The sequence below is a fragment of the Sebastes umbrosus genome, chromosome 3, assembly GCF_015220745.1.
Source record: "Sebastes umbrosus isolate fSebUmb1 chromosome 3, fSebUmb1.pri, whole genome shotgun sequence".
In the NCBI taxonomy this organism is placed as follows: Eukaryota; Metazoa; Chordata; class Actinopteri; order Perciformes; family Sebastidae; genus Sebastes; species Sebastes umbrosus.
In genome coordinates, this window is record NC_051271.1 from 19065679 (window position 1) to 19087999 (window position 22321).

Sequence of the window (22321 nt, forward strand, 5' to 3'; positions counted from 1 at the left end):
AAAGGTACATTTTGAACAGATAAAAAATGTGTGATTAATTTGCGATTAAATATTCTAATCGATTGACAGCCCTGTTTTTTTCTCATTGTGGTGGTATTGCTGGATACCCGGAGCTTTATGACTTTACCAACCGTAGTTACGAAGATCTGAACAGAAAACAGCAGGAGGCAAATTAGTGTGGTACTTCAGATTTCGGGTAAGTTGTTTTCAATCATTTAAACTGTACTATTAACTATTTGGGTTGCGCACAGTTCATGGTTTGTAATAAGGTAACGTTAGCACTCATTCGGTGGTTGCCTAGCAACAATTAAAAAAAGACGCAGAAAACTGCAAAAAAAAAAAAGCTCTGTCTGATCAGTCAACAAAAAGACAGTGTTGTGTGCCTCACATTTTCCACCTGCAAAACGCGCTCTGTCTGATCGGGGCCTAAGAGAGATATAACTTGTTTTTCAGTAAGGATTGCCTTATGATGAGTACAATCATATTCTTAACAGTCTCCCAAGCCCCATCAACGGTCTGGGTATGCACAGCCAGGTCCTCTTTGTCCACAATTGTGTCAAACTACACAATATATCAACTCTGATCGTCACAGTTTCTTCTGTAAATGACTCTGATCAGAAGTGCAGGAGTTCTTTGGCCTGAGAGTGACGGTAACTGATGCATGTGATCCATCAACTTGAGGAAAGGCTGTATCTGAGATATTATCCAACATTCACATAGTAAAAGTAGTGCTGAAATGATTTTAATATGCATAATTCTCTCATAAGCTTAATATCCTTACTTGCGTTGTCAATGAACAAAGGATTACATTAAAAAGACTGTAAAGCTGAAAATGTCCTGAAAGATTTACTTGCTTTTTACATTCAGAATGTATTTGAAAGTTTTCATCTATTTTTGACCAAAATATGTTCCTTACAATTTAATTCCCTTCTGTTGAGAGAGGCTGCCTGTACATGTTTTTGGCCGTGTCGGCTGCAGTCATATCAAATGAGTATAAAAGGCGAAGCAGTTAGGGGACCATAAGGAGGCTGTCCATTGGGTACCTGGTAAGAGGCCCTGGCTTTTACTTCCGAGGGTCGTGGGTTTGTGACATCATGGCAACGATGACGGGCTGCTGAGCAGGCGTGACTTGATGCTGAGCAGATTCAGTCCCACCCTCGTCCTCCATCTTTGGCCGCTTGGCCTGGGGCTCACCTGGCTGCTCAGCTAAAGATTCTGCACTGGGCTGTCTGCTCACCAGCACTGGAGGGGAGCTGGAGGCCTGGGCAGCCAAGATCTGGAGAGGACTACTCAGGCCTAGAAAGGAAAGGAAGAGAAAAACAAGTTAAGTGGAGTAAGTATCTGGATGCCTTAAAATTCATTGATGTGGTGTCCAAAAAATAATGACAATGACTTTTATGACATAACATACTATGATTTTTTTTTGACATACTATATTTTTTTTATGAATTACTATAACTTTATGACATTTTTATGACATACTACACTATAACTTTTTATTAAATTTTTTTATCATACTAAACTATGACTTTTTATGACATTTTTATTATACTATATTATGACACTTCATATCTTTTTATGACTTTTTATGATTTTTTTTAAATACCATACTATGACTTTTTAATGACATACTATGACTTATTAATGACATTTTTACTATACAATAACTTTTTAATAAAAAAATGTATGACATACTATACTGTGACTTTTTATGAAATTTTCATGGCATACTACACTATGACTTTTTATGACATAGAATGTCATTTTAAGACATTTTTTATGGCATATAATACAGTGAATTTTTTTTAAGGTATAGTATTTTATGGCATACTAGGTCTGCAAATTACATATGAGGAGATTTAAAGCTTTCAGAATAGTTGAAATAGAGTTTCTCTAGTGCCTGTGCTGGTGTAGGTATAGCTAACTGCTTAAAAGACTCAAATGACATGAGTTCTTGACAGGGGAATGCATTATAGTTTATATTATATAAACTATAATGTATATATAGTATAGTATAGTCCATTTATTGCCTCCATTCAACTCTTGGTTTTCTGTAGTATAATCATAAGAAACAAATGCATACATCTATGAACTAAGCAATCAATCAATCCATAGATAGAGATGTAACCAAATCTATGGTTACAACATAATTCAAATATATGATGTCCAGAAAAAAACTAACACTGTCAGTAACGCATGAGGGAAGCAGGACTGGAGACACTTAAATGCCAGGTCTGTTTGCTCTGAACTGAACTGAAGTAATCAGTCTCCACCTGAGTAGATCTGAGCTCATCTAGAGTCACTTACTCCCATCAGGAGAGCTATGTAATAGATCTCTAAGCCCTCTAGGGGCAGTGTTCCTCAACAGTACAGAGGGAATCATAACAGTAGTCCAGGAAGGGACGCCACATTTTCTCAAAATAGTCGACAGACCCTCAGAGTATAAACCTAAGATCCTCTAGTTTTAAGTGCTGTATGACATCTTTTAATGATAAAATGTATTTGGGAGGTGATGGGTTTTCCCCTTTTAGGAGAACTAGAATGCATACCTGTAACTTTATAAAGATTGCTTAATCCCCATCTTTTAAGCAAAAACATAAATCTATTTTCATCATCGGGACTGGTCAATGTGTAAGGCACCGATTGGTGAAAAATCTTACCAGATGCATTAGCAAGGCTGGTTGCTGTGGCAACAGCAGCAGTGGTGTGTTTGCCGTTCTGAGTAACAGGACGAACAGGAAGTTGATGTAAACCTAGGGCCAGGTTTCGCCCATCCCCGCCCTGCACCGCACTGTCCACAGTCTGGATCACTCGCTCTCTGTTCAGCTGGGCTTCTTGATAGAAACACAAACACACAATGCAAACATGTAAAAGCAAAACTAACCAAATCGTTTATGGAAGTGCACATGTGTGATCCCACCAAAACTCAAAGATGTGGTTAGATTATGTTAGTTATATTATTTATTGGTTCATGCACATCCAAATCCTCAACCCTCGTGGTCTTCAAAGTGAAGAAACATTTACCAGACATGAACATAACTTCATATATATATATAACATTATATTGTTAACAAAGAACTTTACAGTATATACTGCACCAAGCTCGGCAAGTAAAATCTAGCAACATTCAAACGCAAGAAAATATGTCCCTATGTAATATAATAAGTGACACATGGTCTGGATTTTGACCGACAACGTTTTAAATAATTTATCTTCACAATCCTGCAGGAAACGCAAAAACAATTATAAAATACAACATGCTCACAACAGCTGTAAATAGTTAAAACTGGAGATGAGCAGATCAACTTATGTAATGATCAGGTACTAATGTATCACATAATACAGACAAATAGAGCACTTCTAAAATAGATTCTCATGGCTGTACCTCTGAGCTCGCTGTTGCCCTCTGCTCCTCCAACAGAGGGAGCGCTGTACCCATTCGGAGGGTTGGAAGTTAGAGGGGCGCTGGTAACCACCCGCACCATGGTGATAGAGGACTGAGTGGGGTTCTGGAGCACGTGGATGGGCTGGACTTGGCCGCCGCCACCTGGAATGAAAGCAAGGGCTTTCCCCGGGCCTGAGGGCAGGGCTTTCGGGTGAGGGGGTGCAGCCATGATGACATGCTGACCATGGGTAGGTGATCCTACGCAGAGACAGAAGCAAACAACAATCTCAGCTGTATAGTGTGTGTATGTGTGTGAAAGTCTTTCAATGTAATTTATGTAGGCTTACCTGGGGCACTCTGAGAGTACCTATACTCAGGTACAGATGACAGTTTGTTAGCCAGCTGTTCGTGGTGGTCGTGGGGGATAGGAGAGCCCTCCCTGCTCAGACATTCAGGAGTTTGCAGCCCGCTGGATGGAGGAGAAAGAAGTCCCTGGTGGGTCGGGGATGCAGGAGCACTCCTGAAAAAGAACAAATGAAGGGAAGAGAGACAGAAGAAAAAGGAGAGAGACCAAAGAAATCAATTAATACATGAAGAGACCTCTAGTAACATACAGAGCTCCTTCACTGCCAGTGCCCTCTGCTGAATATATCAACCTAGAAATTAGACTTACTTTGTTCTATCCAATCAAATGATAGCCAGGAGCAGAAGCAGAGAGAAGGGAGAAAGGGTTAACGGAGTCAAATCAGAAGCGACAGAGCATGTGTCTGAGTGTGTCCGACAGTCTTGTGTGTGTGTGTGTGTGTGTGTGTGTGTGTGTGCAGCTGAAGGCCACAGGTGACCCACTTACCTAGAGGAGAGAGGTCCAAATGGCGTCCTAAAGCAAGCCACCCCTCTTTGCCGTCTTTTCCTGAACGCTTGCTCCACCAACTTGCTCTCAGAAGCAGAATCCACACGCCAAAAACTCCCTTTGCCGGGCTCGTCCTGAGAGCGGGCCACTTTCAGAAAGTAGCGGTTGAGAGACAGGTTGTGTCTGATTGAGTTCTGGAGGGAGACAAAATCAGTATTTCTTTTTCACTGTCACACAAAAATATTATTTGATAGAATATCTCACACAACCCTAAACAGGACAAATATTTCAGGACACAATTTAATTTTTTTATTCTGAAATTACTGAAAGTAGTTGTAGCTATATAACTGTTGATAAGTCTTCTGATTTCATAATAGAGCCATAATCTTCTAAATGTTACCAAGCTAACCTTCCCATTAGGACTGGGACAATTCACCTATCTCCCGATTTGATACTATCACGATATTTGGGTACCGATTTGATATTTATTGCGATTCGATATTACGATTTATTGCGATTTCTGTTAACTTGTTTGACGCTAGACCATGAGAAAAAGTTGAAGCACACTTCCAGAGAAAATATCTAAAGTGATACATTAAAAATGTTTGATTTTCAGCATGTACGTAGTCAGAGATGTCCTGGAGTCAAAAATAGCAGTCACTTTGAATTGCCCTGTTGTTGAAATGTGCTATACAAATAAAGCTGCCTTCCCTTGTCTGCCTATCAGAAATTATTTATTATGTTTTTCCCAGCAACCCAAAAATCCTCAATAAGGACATTTCCCTCACAAATTAGTGGTATTTTCTTTTTAATTTAAAAAGGGACATGTAATGTTTTATACTTCTGGTGAAAATAATCCAAATAATCTTAATTTCATATGTATTTTGTAAATACAGTCCCCTTTGTTAACACCTTATTTTGAAAACTGGACGTAATCACACGTGTATACTTCTGCTAACATCACCAAGTCCGCTGTTAGCTCTTCGTAGCTCTCCCGTCAGCTCCGTTCTCTTTATACATCCATGGTCAGCTCCATCAGGACCGTTTGAATGCATTTAACATAAAAGTCAGTATATGGGTGCTGTACAGTTGTAGCGTTGGCTGATTTGACCACAGAGATGCGAGTGATGGCTGGCTTGACCGCACGTTACCGCAATACGATAACCTTTCCTGTCCATGACAGAGTTAGCATGCAGCTCTGCTTTTCCTGGTAATGTATGAAACCCAAAGTGTTTCCATACTTAACTGTATGTGCAGTGTTTTGAGTTAAAATGTGAGGGTGCAGGTCGTATCCATGGAGACCCTCCGTCGTTTTTTCCACTTTCTGCGGTTTGTTTTGGTGATGGATACGTAACCGATACGGCGTTACGTTATTCAGACTACAACAATTAAAGCGGTAACGTCCTTCTACCTCCGCAGAGACTCAAATGAAGCAAATATATTGATTCTGGCATTAAAAAAAATCAATTTCAAAATCGTAAAAAAAAATAAAATACATAGGTGAATCGATTTTTTCCCCCCAACCCTACTTCCCAGACTGTGTGGCTGTTAAGTTTGGATTGTCATGGCAAACCATGGAAAGCCATTACCATTCAGGTCAAGACAGAAAGACCCTACCTGCCAGCCCTTGTCTGCAGTGCGATAGTAGGGGTAGTGTTTGGTGATGTGGGCGTAGATGCCACTGAGAGTCAGTTGTTTGTCCTGGGCAGAAGAGATGGCCTGGACGATCAGCTGTGCATAGGAATAAGGTGGCTTGGACTCATCCTAAAGGAGATACAAGAATTAATATCCACACATTCTCAAGCACATATTGTACAAGCAAACTCTTTGAAGATTAAAAATGATGTATTCTTTGACAATTAACTAATTTCAATGTTACTGGGTCTTCACCTTGGGGCTGTCTCCACCAGCCGACTCCCCCCGCTGCTCACTTCCCCCACCTCTCTGCTCAACAATGCTTCGTCTCTGCTCAGAAACAGCCTTGGCAGCATATTCAGCTGCTAACTGGAGGTCAGAGGTCACGTTGCGTCCATAGCGATACCCTGATGACCCTGCCCCTCGTGGACTAGCCGGACAGGAGTTAGGAACACTGGAGAAGAGAGGAAAGAGTCTGTGTTAACGGCTTAAGGTGGTGGATTAAGGCCACTTCAGTCAGGGTAAAAATACATATGCAGGATGCATTAAATCCCTTCTTAATGAATGAGCAATCAATGATATGAGTCATAGCTGCTGTGGTCGCTACACAGCTTCATAGTATCACTTAGCAGCTGCTCCTGGGACAACAGGTCAACAAAGTCTCACTAGACCCTTTGGACAAATACAACCTATTATGTATGTGCATAAACAAGCAATGGGAGAGATTAACTTAATACAAAATTAACTGATGAGTCAAAATGAAGCTCGATTCAAGCAGATATGTATTTAAATGTCATCCATCAGCCTCAAATTGCTTCCTTACCCCAAAACAAAGCCCAAATTAGCAATAAAAACTTCCTAGAATCACTAATAAACCATTACACAAACAAATGGACTTGCATTTATATAGCGCTTTTCTAGTCTTCCGACCACCTGAAGCGCAGTAAATAGCAAAGCGGTCCGTTTCATTACTTTGTATTCATGTAATAAATATACAAATGTCAATTAGATGGTAATCTGCATTAGAAATGATGCACAACAACAAATTTGGTTATAATAATAATAATCCGCTTGCATTGATCTATTTGACCCGGATAGACATGATCACTATAAGCGGTTTCCACTGTATACCATTTCTGCCAATAGTCTTATCAATAGTTACACACTGGTGCTTTAATGGGATGCAAGAAATAAATAGACACAAATAAAAATAATAAACACACGTCTTTCTAATCTTATTATAATCTGTTAACTGTATTTTAATTTGAAAAATCTAGTGCCGCTTAAAACAATTATTCCATATCAAAACTGGTATTTTGAACATAATCCTTTTAGCACATTAGTGACAAATTTAGTGCAATAATACAAAGACATAATTTGTCTTACACACACACACAAGAGCTATTTTGGAAAAATGATTACAGCTCAGCGAACAGCTAGCAGTTCTAAACACAACAATGAGAAAAAATACTCAAAAGTATGTTAATTATTAACTAGGTTTTATCTGGTGCTGTTGAGACACAGAACACAAGGAAAACCCAGTAACTTATACAACACACACCTGCTTCTGTTAGTACAGTAAACACTGGTTTCTGGGAGAGTCAGTGTGCTTTGATTTGCCTTTGGCAACAGAGCCGAAGATACAGAGATAGTAACACACACACACACAACACACACAACACACACAACACACACAACACACACACGGAGAGAGATATGTTTGTATTTTTTGGCTGGGGAAACGAGGCTGCAGGCTCTGTTTTGCAAGTGACTTTGTAAGCTCAGCGTTGAAAAATGAATGAAGACAACCAGAAACTTTTAATGTGCTCAGGGACATCTTAAGTATTAAAACATGATTGTATCTGTATATCTACATACTTAAGCTTCATTAAAAGTTATGTGTGCCTCCATGAGGGAACACAGGTTTGTCTTTCCTTTGACGCTATAACAACAACCTTTTCACCCCCTCTGCATTTGTGCATGGGCCAGCAGAGTGAATGCTGGCAGGGGCAGAAGAATGTTATTGTATACAGTTCATTTAAGTTGCCAAACAGGAAAAGTGACTCTTAACACGCTGGGAAGAGACGCTGTTGGAGTTTAAGTGGGAGCACATGCTTTTACACAATACTTTTCTGTTGTATGTACTGTATGTGGATACTGTCAAGGAAGGTGGCACAACAATCTGCCCGAAAAAGGCCACAGTGAACGTGGTGGAGAGATGTATGAGCAAGCGTCTTTACTCTGTGTGTGTGTTGTGTGTGTGTGTGTCCACGTGCGAGAGAACAGGAGCTGAGTGTGGGGAGGGGGGGCTCTGAAAAGGAAACCACGAATGGACGGAAAAACGGCCTACAGGCAAAACAATCTGCCCGATAGCCAATCACGCGCCTCGAAGCTGCAGCCATTCCATATAAGGCAGGCACACACAAGCTGACATTGGTGGGGATGTAGAAACCAACACTGGCCACCAGAGGGTACAATCAGCACCGCCATGCTTGCCAGTAAGCACATGCTTGTATACATTTATAGAGCAGTGATTTTTAAACATGTGCTATCGCAGCTTATTAAGAGTGCAGGTTTCCATCTCAACAGATACACTGCAGCAGCTGATGAGCACACCATCAACCAGAATGGTGATTATCAGTGAAAATGAGCTGATAGAGTATGTGGTTGGTAAAAACATTGCAGGCCTTTGGGACAGTTTGACAGGAGTAAATCCAAAGGAAACAAAGCCTCACATGTTTGCAATTGCATACACATAAATAAACATGTACAGACCCAAGGCAAGGTGAGAAAGTAAATTGCCAATATACTCTGATAGTTCTAAAACACATATTGTATGATCTATCAAACCGTTATAAAGTGCTGTTTTGTGAAGCAGTCTAGGTGAATGTCCCTCCATCACTGATGCCCATTTTGAATAACAAGCAACCTCCTATCTTGCCAAAACAAAAAGTGTAAAATGTAATACACTTGTGTTTAATTGATAGAGCAAATCTTTATAAACCTCATGACTGATGTAGCATAAGGGCTGCAACACAATTATTTTCATTACTGCCTAATCTAACAATTATTTTGTAATTTAATCGCTTGATCTACAGATAAAAAGTAGGGCTGTCAATTGATTAAAATATTTAATCACGCTTAATCGCATGATGATCCACAGTTAATCAGGATTAATTGCAAATTAATCTCTCATTTTTTTATCTGTTCAAATGGTACCTTAAACACAGATTTGTCAAGTATTTAATACTCTTATCAACATGGGAGGGAGCAAACCATGCTGCTTTATGCAAATATATGTATATACTTATTATTATTATTAATTACACAAAACAATGACTAACATTGTCCAGAAACCCTCACAGGTACTGCATTTAGCATAAAAAATATGCTCAAATCATAACTCAAACTGCAGCCCAACAGGCAACAACAGCTGTCAGTGTGTCAGTGTGCTGACTTGACTATGACTTGCCCCAAACTGCATGTGATTATCATAAAGTGGGCATGTCTGTAAAGGGGAGACTCGTGGGTACCCATAGAACACATTTTCATTCACATATCTTGAGGTCAGAGGTCAAGGGACCCCTTTGAAAATGGCCATGCCAGTTTATCCTCACCAAAATTTAGCAAAAGTTTGGAGAGTTATTTAGCCTCCTTCCCAACAACCTGGTATGACATGCAGTACCAGCGGATTCCTTAGGTTTTCTAGTTTCATATGATGCCAATATATTCACTCTAGCTTTAAAACTGAGCCCACTATAACCTAAAAAAACTAATTTGTGTTAACGCGATAATAACACGTTAACTTTGACAGCCCTAAAAACATATACACAGTATATCGACAATAAAATGCTAATTATAACTTTATAACTCCCCAGTTTTTGTCATCATATTGCTTGTTTTGTTAGACATGGCTGGATGGCACCGACAAGCATTATTTTAAAATCCCTTTTAAATCATGGTTTAAATAATGTTGCACCAAACCCTAAAACTATCTTAAAATTAAGAAAGATTAAATTGAAACCTCTCTTAAAACGTCAGTTTAGTTTTTATTCTAAATCTAGATTAAATTTAATTCTGTTGCTCCAAAACTTTAAACTTCCATTTAAAATGTGATCCTATGAACTTTAAAGTGTCAGTAGGCAGTATATTTTTGTCAAAAATTCCATAATAACCTTTCAGCATATTGTAATTCAAGTGTTCTGAGAGAAAACTAGACTTCTGCACCTCCTCATGGCTCTGTTTTCAGGCTTTAGAAAATCTAGCCCGTGACGGGAGACTTTGACCAATCACAGGTCATTTCATTGAGAGAGAGCGTTCCTATTGGCTGTTCTCCAGTCATGTGACCAGAACTTGCCGTTCCTTCACCAGATTTCACAATGGCGGCGGCGTCACAAACTTTCTCATTTTACAGCTAAACAGTGCACTACAAGATGATTCTGAAAACATTTGAGGCGAGAAATAGGCATTAATGTAACATAATATTGATTCATATTTGATCAGCGTTGCCTAGTTTGACCGTTTGGTCGGAGTTCACGAGTGATTGACAGCTGCTCAGAGACGGCAGCTGGACAGCAGACCTCAGATCAGCTCTTACTGCTTGTTTTCCTCCGGTCTGTGAAATCTTGCAGATGCCGTTAGGAGCACCGGAGGACACAGAGGCACATGATTTTTTTCAGGCTACCTGTTTCATGTACTACTGTCAGGATATAGCAACCGTTTTATAAAAATAACTTTTTTTAATCATATTTGCTCCAATCTGCCTACTTCAGCTCTAACTTTACACTTACGGTTTCACTTTTGAAATGGCTGCCTTTTTGAGATGGATTGATTCAAGTTCCTTGAAGAAAGTCAAGGGACAGACTCAACCCAGTTGAGTTTTATGATACTGCTGCTGAATTTCTCTCAAGATACGGGTTCAACAGGGAAACTTTTATGGAGCTGAACAGGAAGATTGCAACAAGAGACAGTCTCTGTTTTCCTTATTGTGCTGTTCTCTGTTTTTTTTCTTATATTATTTGGCCATATTGTTCAATTAATTCAGCCAACAAGTTTTTCTCAAAGGAGGAGAAATTAGAGCTTCTCTGCTTAGCCATCATGAGTAGGCTAACGTTAGGCTAACTAACTGACTTTTTAGCGTTAGTTAAAGGAACAGTGTGTAACATTTCGGGGGATCTAGTAGCAGAAATGGAATACAATATTCATAACTGTGTTTTCATTAGTGTATAATCACTTGAAACTAAGAATAATTGTGTTTTCGTTAACTTAGAATGAGCCCTTCATATCTACATAGGGAGCGGGTCCTCTTCACGGAGTCCGCCATGTTGCTCCACCATGTTTCTACAGTAGCCCAGAAAGGACAAACCAAACACTGGCTCTAGAGAGAGACTTTTGCTTTCGCAGACTGCAAAACCATGGTATCGCCAGCCGACCGTCCTCCTACAGTAGTGTTATTATGGTAAGAATGGCCTGGTCACGTTATTGCAGTTTTGGAAAGGGAGGAGTGCGCAGAGGGATACTCAGTTGGTTGCAATCTGCAACCACACCACGAAACACTTCTAAATCCTACACACTGTACCTTTAAGGAATACAGCATATATTTTAATTTGGGTACGCAAGCATCTCCATATTCATTCAACTCTATTTAATTCTGGTTTAAACTTGAATTTACTAAATTGAGATCAGCCTTAAATTGTGCAACAGAGCTCTGCTTAATTTGCAATCAGGATTTACTCATTTAAAACCTAGTCTTCCTAAACTCTGATTAGAACTAATCTTAGATTAAATTAATCCCTGTTGGTGCAAACCCAGCCCAACTATCAGTTTACTATCACATAAAAAAAATGTATGATCAATCAATGTCCACCTGTTGGGGTTCATGTCATTGTGTGTGTGTGTGTATGTCTGTGGGTCTCTCCTTACCTGATGGTGCCTGTGGGCGAGGGCAGCGGAGAGCCAAATGACCTGATGTGCTCTTCATGCTGCTGCATTGTGGGAATGCTGATTTTGAGGGGGGAAATGTGGGGCAGAAGCGGGCGAGGGGGAAGAGAGGGCTGCTCCCTCTCTCTGTGATCATCAAGCTGCAGGAGTGACATGAACTGGATCTTGATTACTGTACTGGGAAAACGAAACACACACCTAGAGAGCAGGATAGCAGGAGGGAGAGATGGTGGAAGCCACGGGACAGAAGGAAAAAGAAACAGAGGCAAAGTTTGATTAGTGCATTCTCTCCTTTACAACGCTCTATAGCTAATCATTATAACCTATTATTCTATAGAGACTGTTCTGGAGCTTTTAATCATATCACATGACCTTCCTCAGCAGATGGAGTTTACCCAGTTGACATAGAAATGTATATGTTTAAATTCCCATTTTTCTGCGAACTTAGCTGCAACAATTAATCAACTAGTCGTCAACTATTCAATTAATCACCATAAACTATTTTGATAATTGCTTTATCAGTTTGAGTAATTTTTTAAGACAAAAAAGTCTAAATTCTCTGATTCCAGCTTCTTAAATGTGAATGTTTTCTGGTTTCTTTACTCCACTATGACAGTAAACTAAATACTGTATCTTTGAGTTGTGGACTTAACAAGACATTTGAAGACGTCATCTTGGGCTTTGGGAAACAACATGACATTTTATAGAACAAACAACTAATCGATTAAATCGAGAAAATAATTGACAGATTAGTCAACAATGAAAACAATCGTTAGTAGCAGCCCTACTTTACAGATTTATTGTCTTTAGACTCAAGCTTCTTGTCTTAAAGTGCTCAGGAAAAAGGAAATTTAAAATCTGCCACAAATAACAAAATGCTCGTCTTTTATTTAGAAATATGAACCCATATCAAGCAATGGCACTTTCTTCTTCACTAAAGGGATTTGTTTGTAATATAAACAATATCTTTAGTCAACACCTTTTGTGAACAAGAAACTAGTTTGGCGTAGACTAAACACAACACCCGCTAACCTGCATTACCTCTTCTTTATGCAGGTCTGGACAACAGCCTCAATAAAAGCAAGGATTAGTCCAAGCTCAAGTTAGTTCAAGCATAAACAAAATCCCTGAAAATAAGTATGTGTGTGATGGATTGAGTAAATATTTTACAATGGAAACTTAATGCCTAATGTAGGTTTTGATGTTTCCGAGAGGGTTCAGGCAGCAATATTCAGTGTAGTTAAGTCTTTGTGACTGCAACCATCCTATCTGCCCAAATATGATGATTGTGCCTTTGAGCAAGAAACTGAATCCCTACTAATTCTAGGGGTGCTGCGCTCCGGCTCAGACCTCCCTGTGGAGATGAACAAATGAAGAAAGAAAAAAATCCACACAGAACCACAAATGTGTTGTAAGCAGTTTCAGACAGTTAAATCAGTGTTCCATCGTTTCTCTATAATTTGTCTTCTGAAAAATTGCAGCTGCTAATCCGATGCTGGACCCATGTACAGTCTTGCTCACAGCTGTCTCTGCCTAGAGCAGGCCATCCTCAACAACTGACTACCCATGCAAGAAGAGCTCTAGTGAGAGAGGACAGAGACTTGTGGCAACTCTGAAGGATCTTCAGGGTTCCACAGCTGAGATGGAAGAGACTGTGCATACAACAACATTTTGCTTATTTCCTTCACCAGCCCCAGCTGTATGCCAGAGCAGCAAAGAGAAAGCCACTGTTCAAAGAGCTCACATGACATTTTGAATAGTGTTAGTGCTAAAGAGCATGTGAGAGACTCTGAGACAAAGTGGAAGAAGGTTCAATAAGTTTAAAGGAGCTCTATACGGGAATTCAGAGCAAATCTATGATTGAGGCATTGCCTCTGCACGGCTCTCAATGTGGCGATGACTGAGCCGGATGCTAACGGAGCTTACAGTACAAAAAACGGCAACAGTGCTGACAGAGCCAACAGTGTTAAACTGGGGGGGGGAATTGGAGGGTGGGCTTCTGCGACGACGTCGGTCGGGACGGCGTTATCAGCAGTAACCGGCATATGAGCGCGGGGCAGAGCAGCGGTCATTAGCTAGCCAGCGAGACACACAAACATGGACTAACATGCATGTGTGGCTATGTAAACAAAGCTTAGAGAAGCTCAGATTACAACAAACACAGAGAGAGTTGACATCATTCTCTGCTCAGGACAACATAACTCCATTATATGTTATGATAGCAAATAGTTGTTTGCTGCTATAGAGAGGGGAAGTCCCTCCCCTTCTGGTGGACCAACATGGGACCTTGTTTCTGAAAAAAGATGAACGGTAGTCAATGGCGAGAGAAATATTTTTTTGATCCCGCTTGAAATGCACCATGAATCAATGAATGATGTTTGTAAATTTAAAACATAATTTTGCAAGTCAAGAAAGTTGCATTTTGTTGTCACACTGTTGAAGACTGTGAAATACGTAATTAGAAAGACTACACACCCAAAAGTTGCATAAGTGACTCTCTCTCGCTGAAGCTACGATTGTTGTGTGTTTCGTACTGGGATGTACTCACACAAGCTTGTTCTTTCGCTTCCCGGCTGATAAAAAGACCAGGAGTCTCTGGGTAAAACACATCAGGGAAGATAACGTTTCATCTGTGCGTGGAACATAGCTAAGTTATCTAGCTAGCTAGTGTTGGTGACGTTTATCATACGAGATGATGGATGTAGTTCACTGAGCAGTTTCACACAAAACTAAATGATACCATGACAAACCTACGACAAACTGACACTTTTTTTTGACTTGCAAAATTATCTTTTAAATTGACAAACATCATGTGTGTGATTCATGGCGCAATACAAAAGGGATCAAAAAAATATTTGTCTCTCGCCATTGACTACCGTATGTATTTTTTTACAAAATAAGGTCCCATGGGGTCCACCGAAAGGGATTTCGCTTCTCTATATTAATGTTCTGAATGTCATAGAGAACCTTTAATGGGACCACAAGTAAGCTACCTCGCCATCATACTGGCACTTCATCTGAAACACATCATGACCAATATTATAGCCTACTGTGTGAATGCTTCACTGCTGCAGGCCACTGAAGGCTTGAGAAGGTAAGAAGGTTAATAAAATGCAACAAAATACAAAAACAGAGTCATAAAGAAAATCTGCTGCAGCCTACAGGAGAACTATGACTTGGGATAAGTATTTTACAGTAAGACAATAACCCCAAACATAAAGAAAACCCATACATGAGTAACTTAAAATCTGAAAATCGAGACAGGACTTGAAAAGTGCTGCTCACACTGAAGAAAACTGGGAATAATTGGCAGTCTCCAGATGAATCACGATGATACAGACTAGACCACACAGATTCAAAGCTGTAATTTTAGCCAAAGGTGCCTTTACTGAAGTTTGACTTGGAGGGGGTGAATACAGGCAACTTTTTGTGTTGTTTTGTGCTGTATTTGTACCTTCAACAATGTGAAGATGTGTTGATATCAAAGTATCTTCCTGCTAAGCAGTGTCACAAAGCCTGATGAATTCAATGTGATTTAAAGCTGTCATATTATAATGTATATAAGTGCTGTAAAAGTACCATGAAAACTAAAATTAATTGCCCTCTTCTATTGTTAAAGATGTTCCAGACTTAGCTCAGCACAGTTTTCCAGCTAGCTTTTATAATCCTGAGACAGGCCCAAGGGCCAGAGCAACACATGTGCTGAATGTGGCCTTGGTTTTTAGTCTTGTGTTTACTCCATGTGCTCCTGCAATGAGGATGTCATTTCAGCCTGCACTTCCTGTTCAATAGCCGACACACCCCCAAACAGTCTTTGCAGCCAATCAGAGAGGATAAGAGCACCCTCCACCCTGTGACTGACACACACACACACACACAAAGTCAAAGCTTTTAGTTGTTTAAGAAGCGACCCCATTAAACGAACCAATGAAAAGCAAATATTTTGCACTTCCCAGTGGCACAACTACAACAGTAAAGCTAGAAACCGTATTCAAACCAACAGATGGGTTCCCTCTTGATACAAAAACATTGAAGCATTTCATGTTTCATTACAAAACAAACACACCTTTACTCACTAAGACTCATGATCTGAGCGGTCAGGGTGCGTTTGTTTACATTAATGTTAATGTGACGGCGACACATTTGGCTAGAAAGCTTCACAACTAATAAGATAATCGGCCTGGAACTGTTTGAGACTGTTGAGCAGCCAAAAAGACACTCATGTGGGGGAAAAAATAGTGTTTTAAAGTTTGGATATTTTAGAAAGCAAGCTCTACCACAGAATGACAACATGACTATGTGAAATATCAAAAGGAACTTTCCTTTTTTTTTTTTACATTTTCTAACTAGCTTGTAGGCCAAATTAAGCTAAGTTTACTAACAAACTAACAAATTAAAAACATTTATAGTTTCACAGCTCAAGTGGAGAAACATTGGCTTATTATGTAACAGCTTCACCGTCCAAACTAAAGGTTTACAGTGCACTAAACCAAAGCTACCAGGCTCTGATTAGGGGTGCCATGACTAACTTTGTATCCCCGTTTGAACATGGAGATTGTTATAAATTTGGACTATGAACTATTAAAAGAATTCGTAGTTATGTGTTCATGTAGCCTGTATATAATTTATAGATGTTTTAAAGTTTGATTTTGGTGTCCTGTAAAGGGGGTGAAACATACTTTAACGGGGATACTTAACTAAATGGTTTAGGGCAAAAATACATTTCTGATCTTCTGCTATATGTTATGAACCATCCAGACCTCTCAGGTCATCTGGATCAGGTCTGCTTAGTGTCCCCAGAGTCAAAACTAAACATGAAGAAGCAGCGTTCAGTTTTTATTCACCAAATATTTGGAACAAGCTCCCAGAAACCTGCAGGACCGCTCCAACTCTGAGTTCTTTCAAATCAAAGCTTTCCTGTTTGCTGCTGCTTTTATTAAACCAGATAATGATCTTATACTGCACTAGAGCTTTACTCTTGTGTGTTATACTCTATTTTAAAGCTTTTATCCTAGCTTTTAATTTTTTTGCTTGTTTTTACTTTCTAATCTATAGTGTTTTTATAGCTGTTTTAATTATGTCTAGATGTTCTTTTGCACTTTGTCTTAATGTTCTTGAATGTTTATGTAAAGCACTTTGAATTGCCCTGTTGCTGAAATGTGCTCTACAAATAAAGCTGCCTTGCCTTGCACTTTTATTTTTAGTTTGTTTTTATTTTCTAATATTTAATGTTTTTTATGTTTTTATGTTAACTGTTTTAATTATGTCTTAATATTCTTTTGCACTTTGTCTTAATGTTCTTGAATGTTTATATAAAGCACTTTGAATTGCCCTGTTGCTGAAATGTGCTCTACAAATAAAGCTGCCTTTTACTCTTGTGAATTATACTCTATTTTAGCTTCTATCCTAGCTTTTATTTTTATTATTTTTAATTTATTTTCTAATCTTTTAATAACTGTTTTAATTATGTCTTAATGTTCTTTTAAATCAAAGCTTAAAACTTTCCTGTTTGCTGCTGCCCTTTATTAAACCCAGATAGTGATCTTATACTGCACTAGAGCTTTTACTCTCGTGTGTTATACTCTATTTTATAGCTTCTATCCTAGCTTTTATTTTTAGGTTGTTTTTATTTTCTAATCTTTAATGTTTTTTATGCTTTTATAGCTGTTTTAATTATGTCTTAATGTTCTTTTGCACTTTGTCTTAATGTTCTTGAATATTTATGTAAAGCACTTTGAATTACCCTGTTGCTGAAATGTGCTGTACAAATAAAGCTGCCTTTTACTCCTGTGTGTTATATTCTATTTTAGCTTCTACCCTAGCTTTTATTTTTAAATAAATTAAATTGATTTTATATAAACCCAGATAATGATCTTATACTGCACTATAACTTTTACTCTTGTGTGTTATACTCTATTTTAGCTTCTACCCTAGCTTTTATTTTAAGCTTGTTTGAATGTTTATGTAAAGCACTTTGAATTGCCCTGTTGCTGAAATGTGTTCTACAAATAAAGCTGCCTTGCCTTGCACTTTTATTTTTAGTTTGTTTTTATTTTCTAATATTTAATGTTTTTTATGCTTTTATAACTGTTTTAATTATGTCTTAATATTCTTTTGCACTTTGTCTTAATGTTCTTGAATGTTTATATAAAGCACTTTGAATTGCCCTGTTGCTGAAATGTGCTCTACAAATAAAGCTGCCTTTTACTCTTGTGAATTATACTCTATTTTAGCTTCTATCCTAGCTTTTATTTTTATTATTTTTAATTTATTTTCTAATCTTTTAATAACTGTTTTAATTATGTCTTAATGTTCTTTTAAATCAAAGCTTAAAACTTTCCTGTTTGCTGCTGCCCTTTATTAAACCCAGATAGTGATCTTATACTGCACTAGAGCTTTTACTCTCGTGTGTTATACTCTATTTTATAGCTTCTATCCTAGCTTTTATTTTTAGGTTGTTTTTATTTTCTAATCTTTAATGTTTTTTATGCTTTTATAACTGTTTTAATTATGTCTTAATGTTCTTTTGCACTTTGTCTTAATGTTCTTGAATATTTATGTAAAGCACTTTGAATTACCCTGTTGCTGAAATGTGCTCTACAAATAAAGCTGCCTTTTACTCCTGTGTGTTATACTCTATTTTAGCTTCTACCCTAGCTTTTATTTTTAAATAAATTAAATTGATTTTATATAAACCCAGATAATGATCTTATACTGCACTATAACTTTTACTCCTGTGTGTTATACTCTATTTTAGCTTCTATCCTAACTTTTATTTTAAGCTTGTTTGAATGTTTATGTAAAGCACTTTGAATTGCCCTGTTGCTGAAATGTGCTCTACAAATAAAGCTGCCTTGCCTTGCACTTTTATTTTTAGTTTGTTTTTATTTTCTAATATTTAATGTTTTTTATGTTTTTATGTTAACTGTTTTAATTATGTCTTAATATTCTTTTGCACTTTGTCTTAATGTTCTTGAATGTTTATATAAAGCACTTTGAATTGCCCTGTTGCTGAAATGTGCTCTACAAATAAAGCTGCCTTTTACTCTTGTGAATTATACTCTATTTTAGCTTCTATCCTAGCTTTTATTTTTATTATTTTTAATTTATTTTCTAATCTTTTAATAACTGTTTTAATTATGTCTTAATGTTCTTTTAAATCAAAGCTTAAAACTTTCCTGTTTGCTGCTGCCCTTTATTAAACCCAGATAGTGATCTTATACTGCACTAGAGCTTTTACTCTCGTGTGTTATACTCTATTTTATAGCTTCTATCCTAGCTTTTATTTTTAGGTTGTTTTTATTTTCTAATCTTTAATGTTTTTTATGCTTTTATAACTGTTTTAATTATGTCTTAATGTTCTTTTGCACTTTGTCTTAATGTTCTTGAATATTTATGTAAAGCACTTTGAATTACCCTGTTGCTGAAATGTGCTCTACAAATAAAGCTGCCTTGCCTTGCACTTTTATTTTTAGTTTGTTTTTATTTTCTAATATTTAATGTTTTTTATGTTTTTATGTTAACTGTTTTAATTATGTCTTAATGTTCTTTTGCACTTTGTCTTAATGTTCTTGAATATTTATGTAAAGCACTTTGAATTACCCTGTTGCTGAAATGTGCTCTACAAATAAAGCTGCCTTTTACTCCTGTGTGTTATACTCTATTTTAGCTTCTATCCTAGCTTTTATTTTTAAATAAATTAAATTGATTTTATATAAACCCAGATAATGATCTTATACTGCACTATAACTTTTACTCTTGTGTGTTATACTCTATTTTAGCTTCTATCCTAACTTTTATTTTAAGCTTGTTTGAATGTTTATGTAAAGCACTTTGAATTGCCCTGTTGCTGAAATGTGTTCTACAAATAAAGCTGCCTTGCCTTGCACTTTTATTTTTAGTTTGTTTTTATTTTCTAATATTTAATGTTTTTTATGTTTTTATGTTAACTGTTTTAATTATGTCTTAATATTCTTTTGCACTTTGTCTTAATGTTCTTGAATATTTATGTAAAGCACTTTGAATTGCCCTGTTGCTGAAATATGTTCTACAAATAAAGCTGCCTGGCCTTGCACTTTTATTTTTAGTTTGTTTTTATTTTCTAATATTTAATGTTTTTTATGTTTTTATGTTAACTGTTTTAATTATGTCTTAATATTCTTTTGCACTTTGTCTTAATGTTCTTGAATGTTTATGTAAAGCACTTTGAATTGCCCTGTTGCTGAAATGTGCTCTACAAATAAAGCTGCCTGGCCTTGACTTTCAGTTTTAGTTTTAGTTTGTTTTTATTTTCTAATCTTTAATGTCTTTATGTTTTAATTATGTCTTAATGTTCTTTTGCACTTTGTCTCTATGTTCTTGAATGTTTATGTAAAGCACTTTGAATTGCCCTGTTGCTGAAACGTGCTGTACAAATAAAGCTGCCTTGCCTTACTCTAAACAACCATCCAGCCACCGACAGGTAGCAGCTATGCTAACCGCCTGCCTGCACTCACTCTCTGGGTAGCGCCAGTGGCGGCGCCCCTCTCCGCTGGAACACCCCGTCAACGAACACGCCGTTCTTGCCCAAGCACCGGAGGGAGAAGCCCGGCTGGCTGTCGTCTCCGTCGCCGTTGTCGTTGTTGTCGCTGTAGGTGACCTGCAGGTGTCGCCGTGAAATGAAGCTCGAGTGACCCATGTTGATGTCCACGGAGCCGTGAGACGAGTTCCGGCCTATGGTGACCGTCCTCTGGCGCATCACGAACTCAAAGTCCCGGCCCTCGAGTCTGGCCAGGGCCTGCGGAGCAGGACAAGCGAGGCGCACGGGGAAAAGCCCGGCGGTGTTGTTGTTGCCTGGGCCGACGCCGCCGCTACGGGCTTCCATCATCATCGGAGGACCCAGGAGGGCGAGCGACGGCTGGTGGTGGTGGTGGTAGGAGTGCGAGGTCACCGCGACGCGGACGGGACTGCATGGTGCCGACTGGAGAGCCAGCAGAGCTCGGGCTCCGGTGTCGTCCCGGTAGTCTGCCATCTTCTTTCCGGAGGGGTCAACACACTCACAACACACACACACACTTTACTTCTCTCGCACACACACACACAGCAGAGAGAGAGAGTTGCAACGTGAGTTTTTCGGGGCCAGGGCACTTGTTCGCTCCGTGGCTGACGGAACAACATGGAGTCCGAGATCCGAGTGCAAGAAGTGGACCGGAGTCTGCAGCAGCAGGACCGGGACTGGTTGCTGCTGGTAGTGATGTGTAGGTCGCGAACGAGCAGGTTCAAAGAGCCGGCTTAAGTGAACGATAATGGTACGTGTCCACAGGCTCCGCAATTTCCACCTTCCCCATTCATTGTCTATGTAAGCAGCCGTGCAGCCGTGCAATCCATTCTCTTCATGGCGAAAAAAAGCCATAGTATAGTATGTCGAAAAAATAAAAAAAAAGCCATAGTATAGTATGTTTAAAAAATTAAAAAAGTTATAGTATAGTATGTCGAAAAAATGAAAAAAAGCCATAGTATGGTATGTTGAATTTTTTTTTAAAAGTCAGTATAGTATGTTTAAAAAATGTAAAGTCACAGTACAGTATGTCGAAAAAATTAAAAAAGTCATAGAATAGTATGTCGAAAAAAAGAAAAAAAAGTCATAGTATAGTATGTCGAAAAAGTAAAAAAAAAAAAAAAAAAATTCATAATATAGTATGTCGAAAAACTAAAAAAAGTCACAGTACAGTGTTTTGAAAAAATGAAAAAAGTCATGGAATAGTATGTCTAAAAAATGTGAAGTCATCGTATAGTATGTCGAAAGAATGAAAAAGCCATTGCATAGTATGTCAAAAAACAAAAAAAAGAGTGATAGTGAAAAAGAGTAAAGTATTTAAAAAAAAATTAAAAAAAGCCATTGTATAGTATGTCGAAAAAAGTCATAGTATGTAGTAGAAACGGAGCGTCGCAACGCCCGCTCCTCATTTGCATAAAGTTGAGGGCTCGTCTACTTTATGTAAATCACGGGCGTCCGACGCGACTCGCCGCCTCTCGAAACTCCCGAGAATCTTTTAAAATAAACGTTGTCGATCCAAAATAAAGACAGATTCAGCAACTGCATGGCTTATTTCTCGCCTCAAATGTTTTGAAGAAACACATTTCGGTGAAATATTTTCGTGAAATAAGAGAAGAAAGTTTCCAAACGAGCCATAACAGTTTTTTTTTTTTTTTTTTTATTAATTCAAGGCAGAATGATAGGATGATCCTCTCCGCGCCACGGGCACTCCATGCAGTGACTGTGACTGAATGTTGTGTTAATGACGTCCGTGCGACCAATCAGGTGATGACAGACAAGGAGGACATGTCATCAAGCAGGGAGGGGCGGCGCGCTGACGATCTACAGGTACAGAGCAGGAGGGAGAGGAGGAGAGAAAGAGAGAGGAGTGCGGTGCGCGAATAACAGACAAGTTGAGTGATAATCGGAAACGAAGCAGCATGTAAAATTACGGTATTCTGGAAATTATAAGGTTCAGTATAATTATATTTAATAA

At 38.4% G+C, this 22321-nt stretch overlaps 1 protein-coding gene across 2 annotated transcripts; it reads right to left on the minus strand.

Annotated features, from left to right (window-relative positions):
* foxk1 (forkhead box K1) lies at window positions 1-20950 on the minus strand. 2 transcript variants are annotated; one of them, XM_037765578.1, is made up of 10 exons: window positions 20306-20950; window positions 11793-12008; window positions 6126-6324; window positions 5853-5999; window positions 4236-4429; window positions 4059-4064; window positions 3733-3905; window positions 3386-3643; window positions 2661-2834; window positions 1-1296 (listed from the first exon to the last, which is right to left on the minus strand). In XM_037765578.1, exons 1-10 carry the CDS (start codon window positions 20818-20820, stop codon window positions 1064-1066), a joined length of 2115 nt encoding a protein of 704 aa, XP_037621506.1. In that variant the 5' UTR covers window positions 20821-20950; the 3' UTR covers window positions 1-1063. The 2 variants fall into 2 exon arrangements, with proteins under 2 accessions (XP_037621506.1, XP_037621507.1); XM_037765579.1 differs by lacking the exon at window positions 4059-4064.
* Between the last annotated feature and the right edge of the window lie 1371 nt (window positions 20951-22321).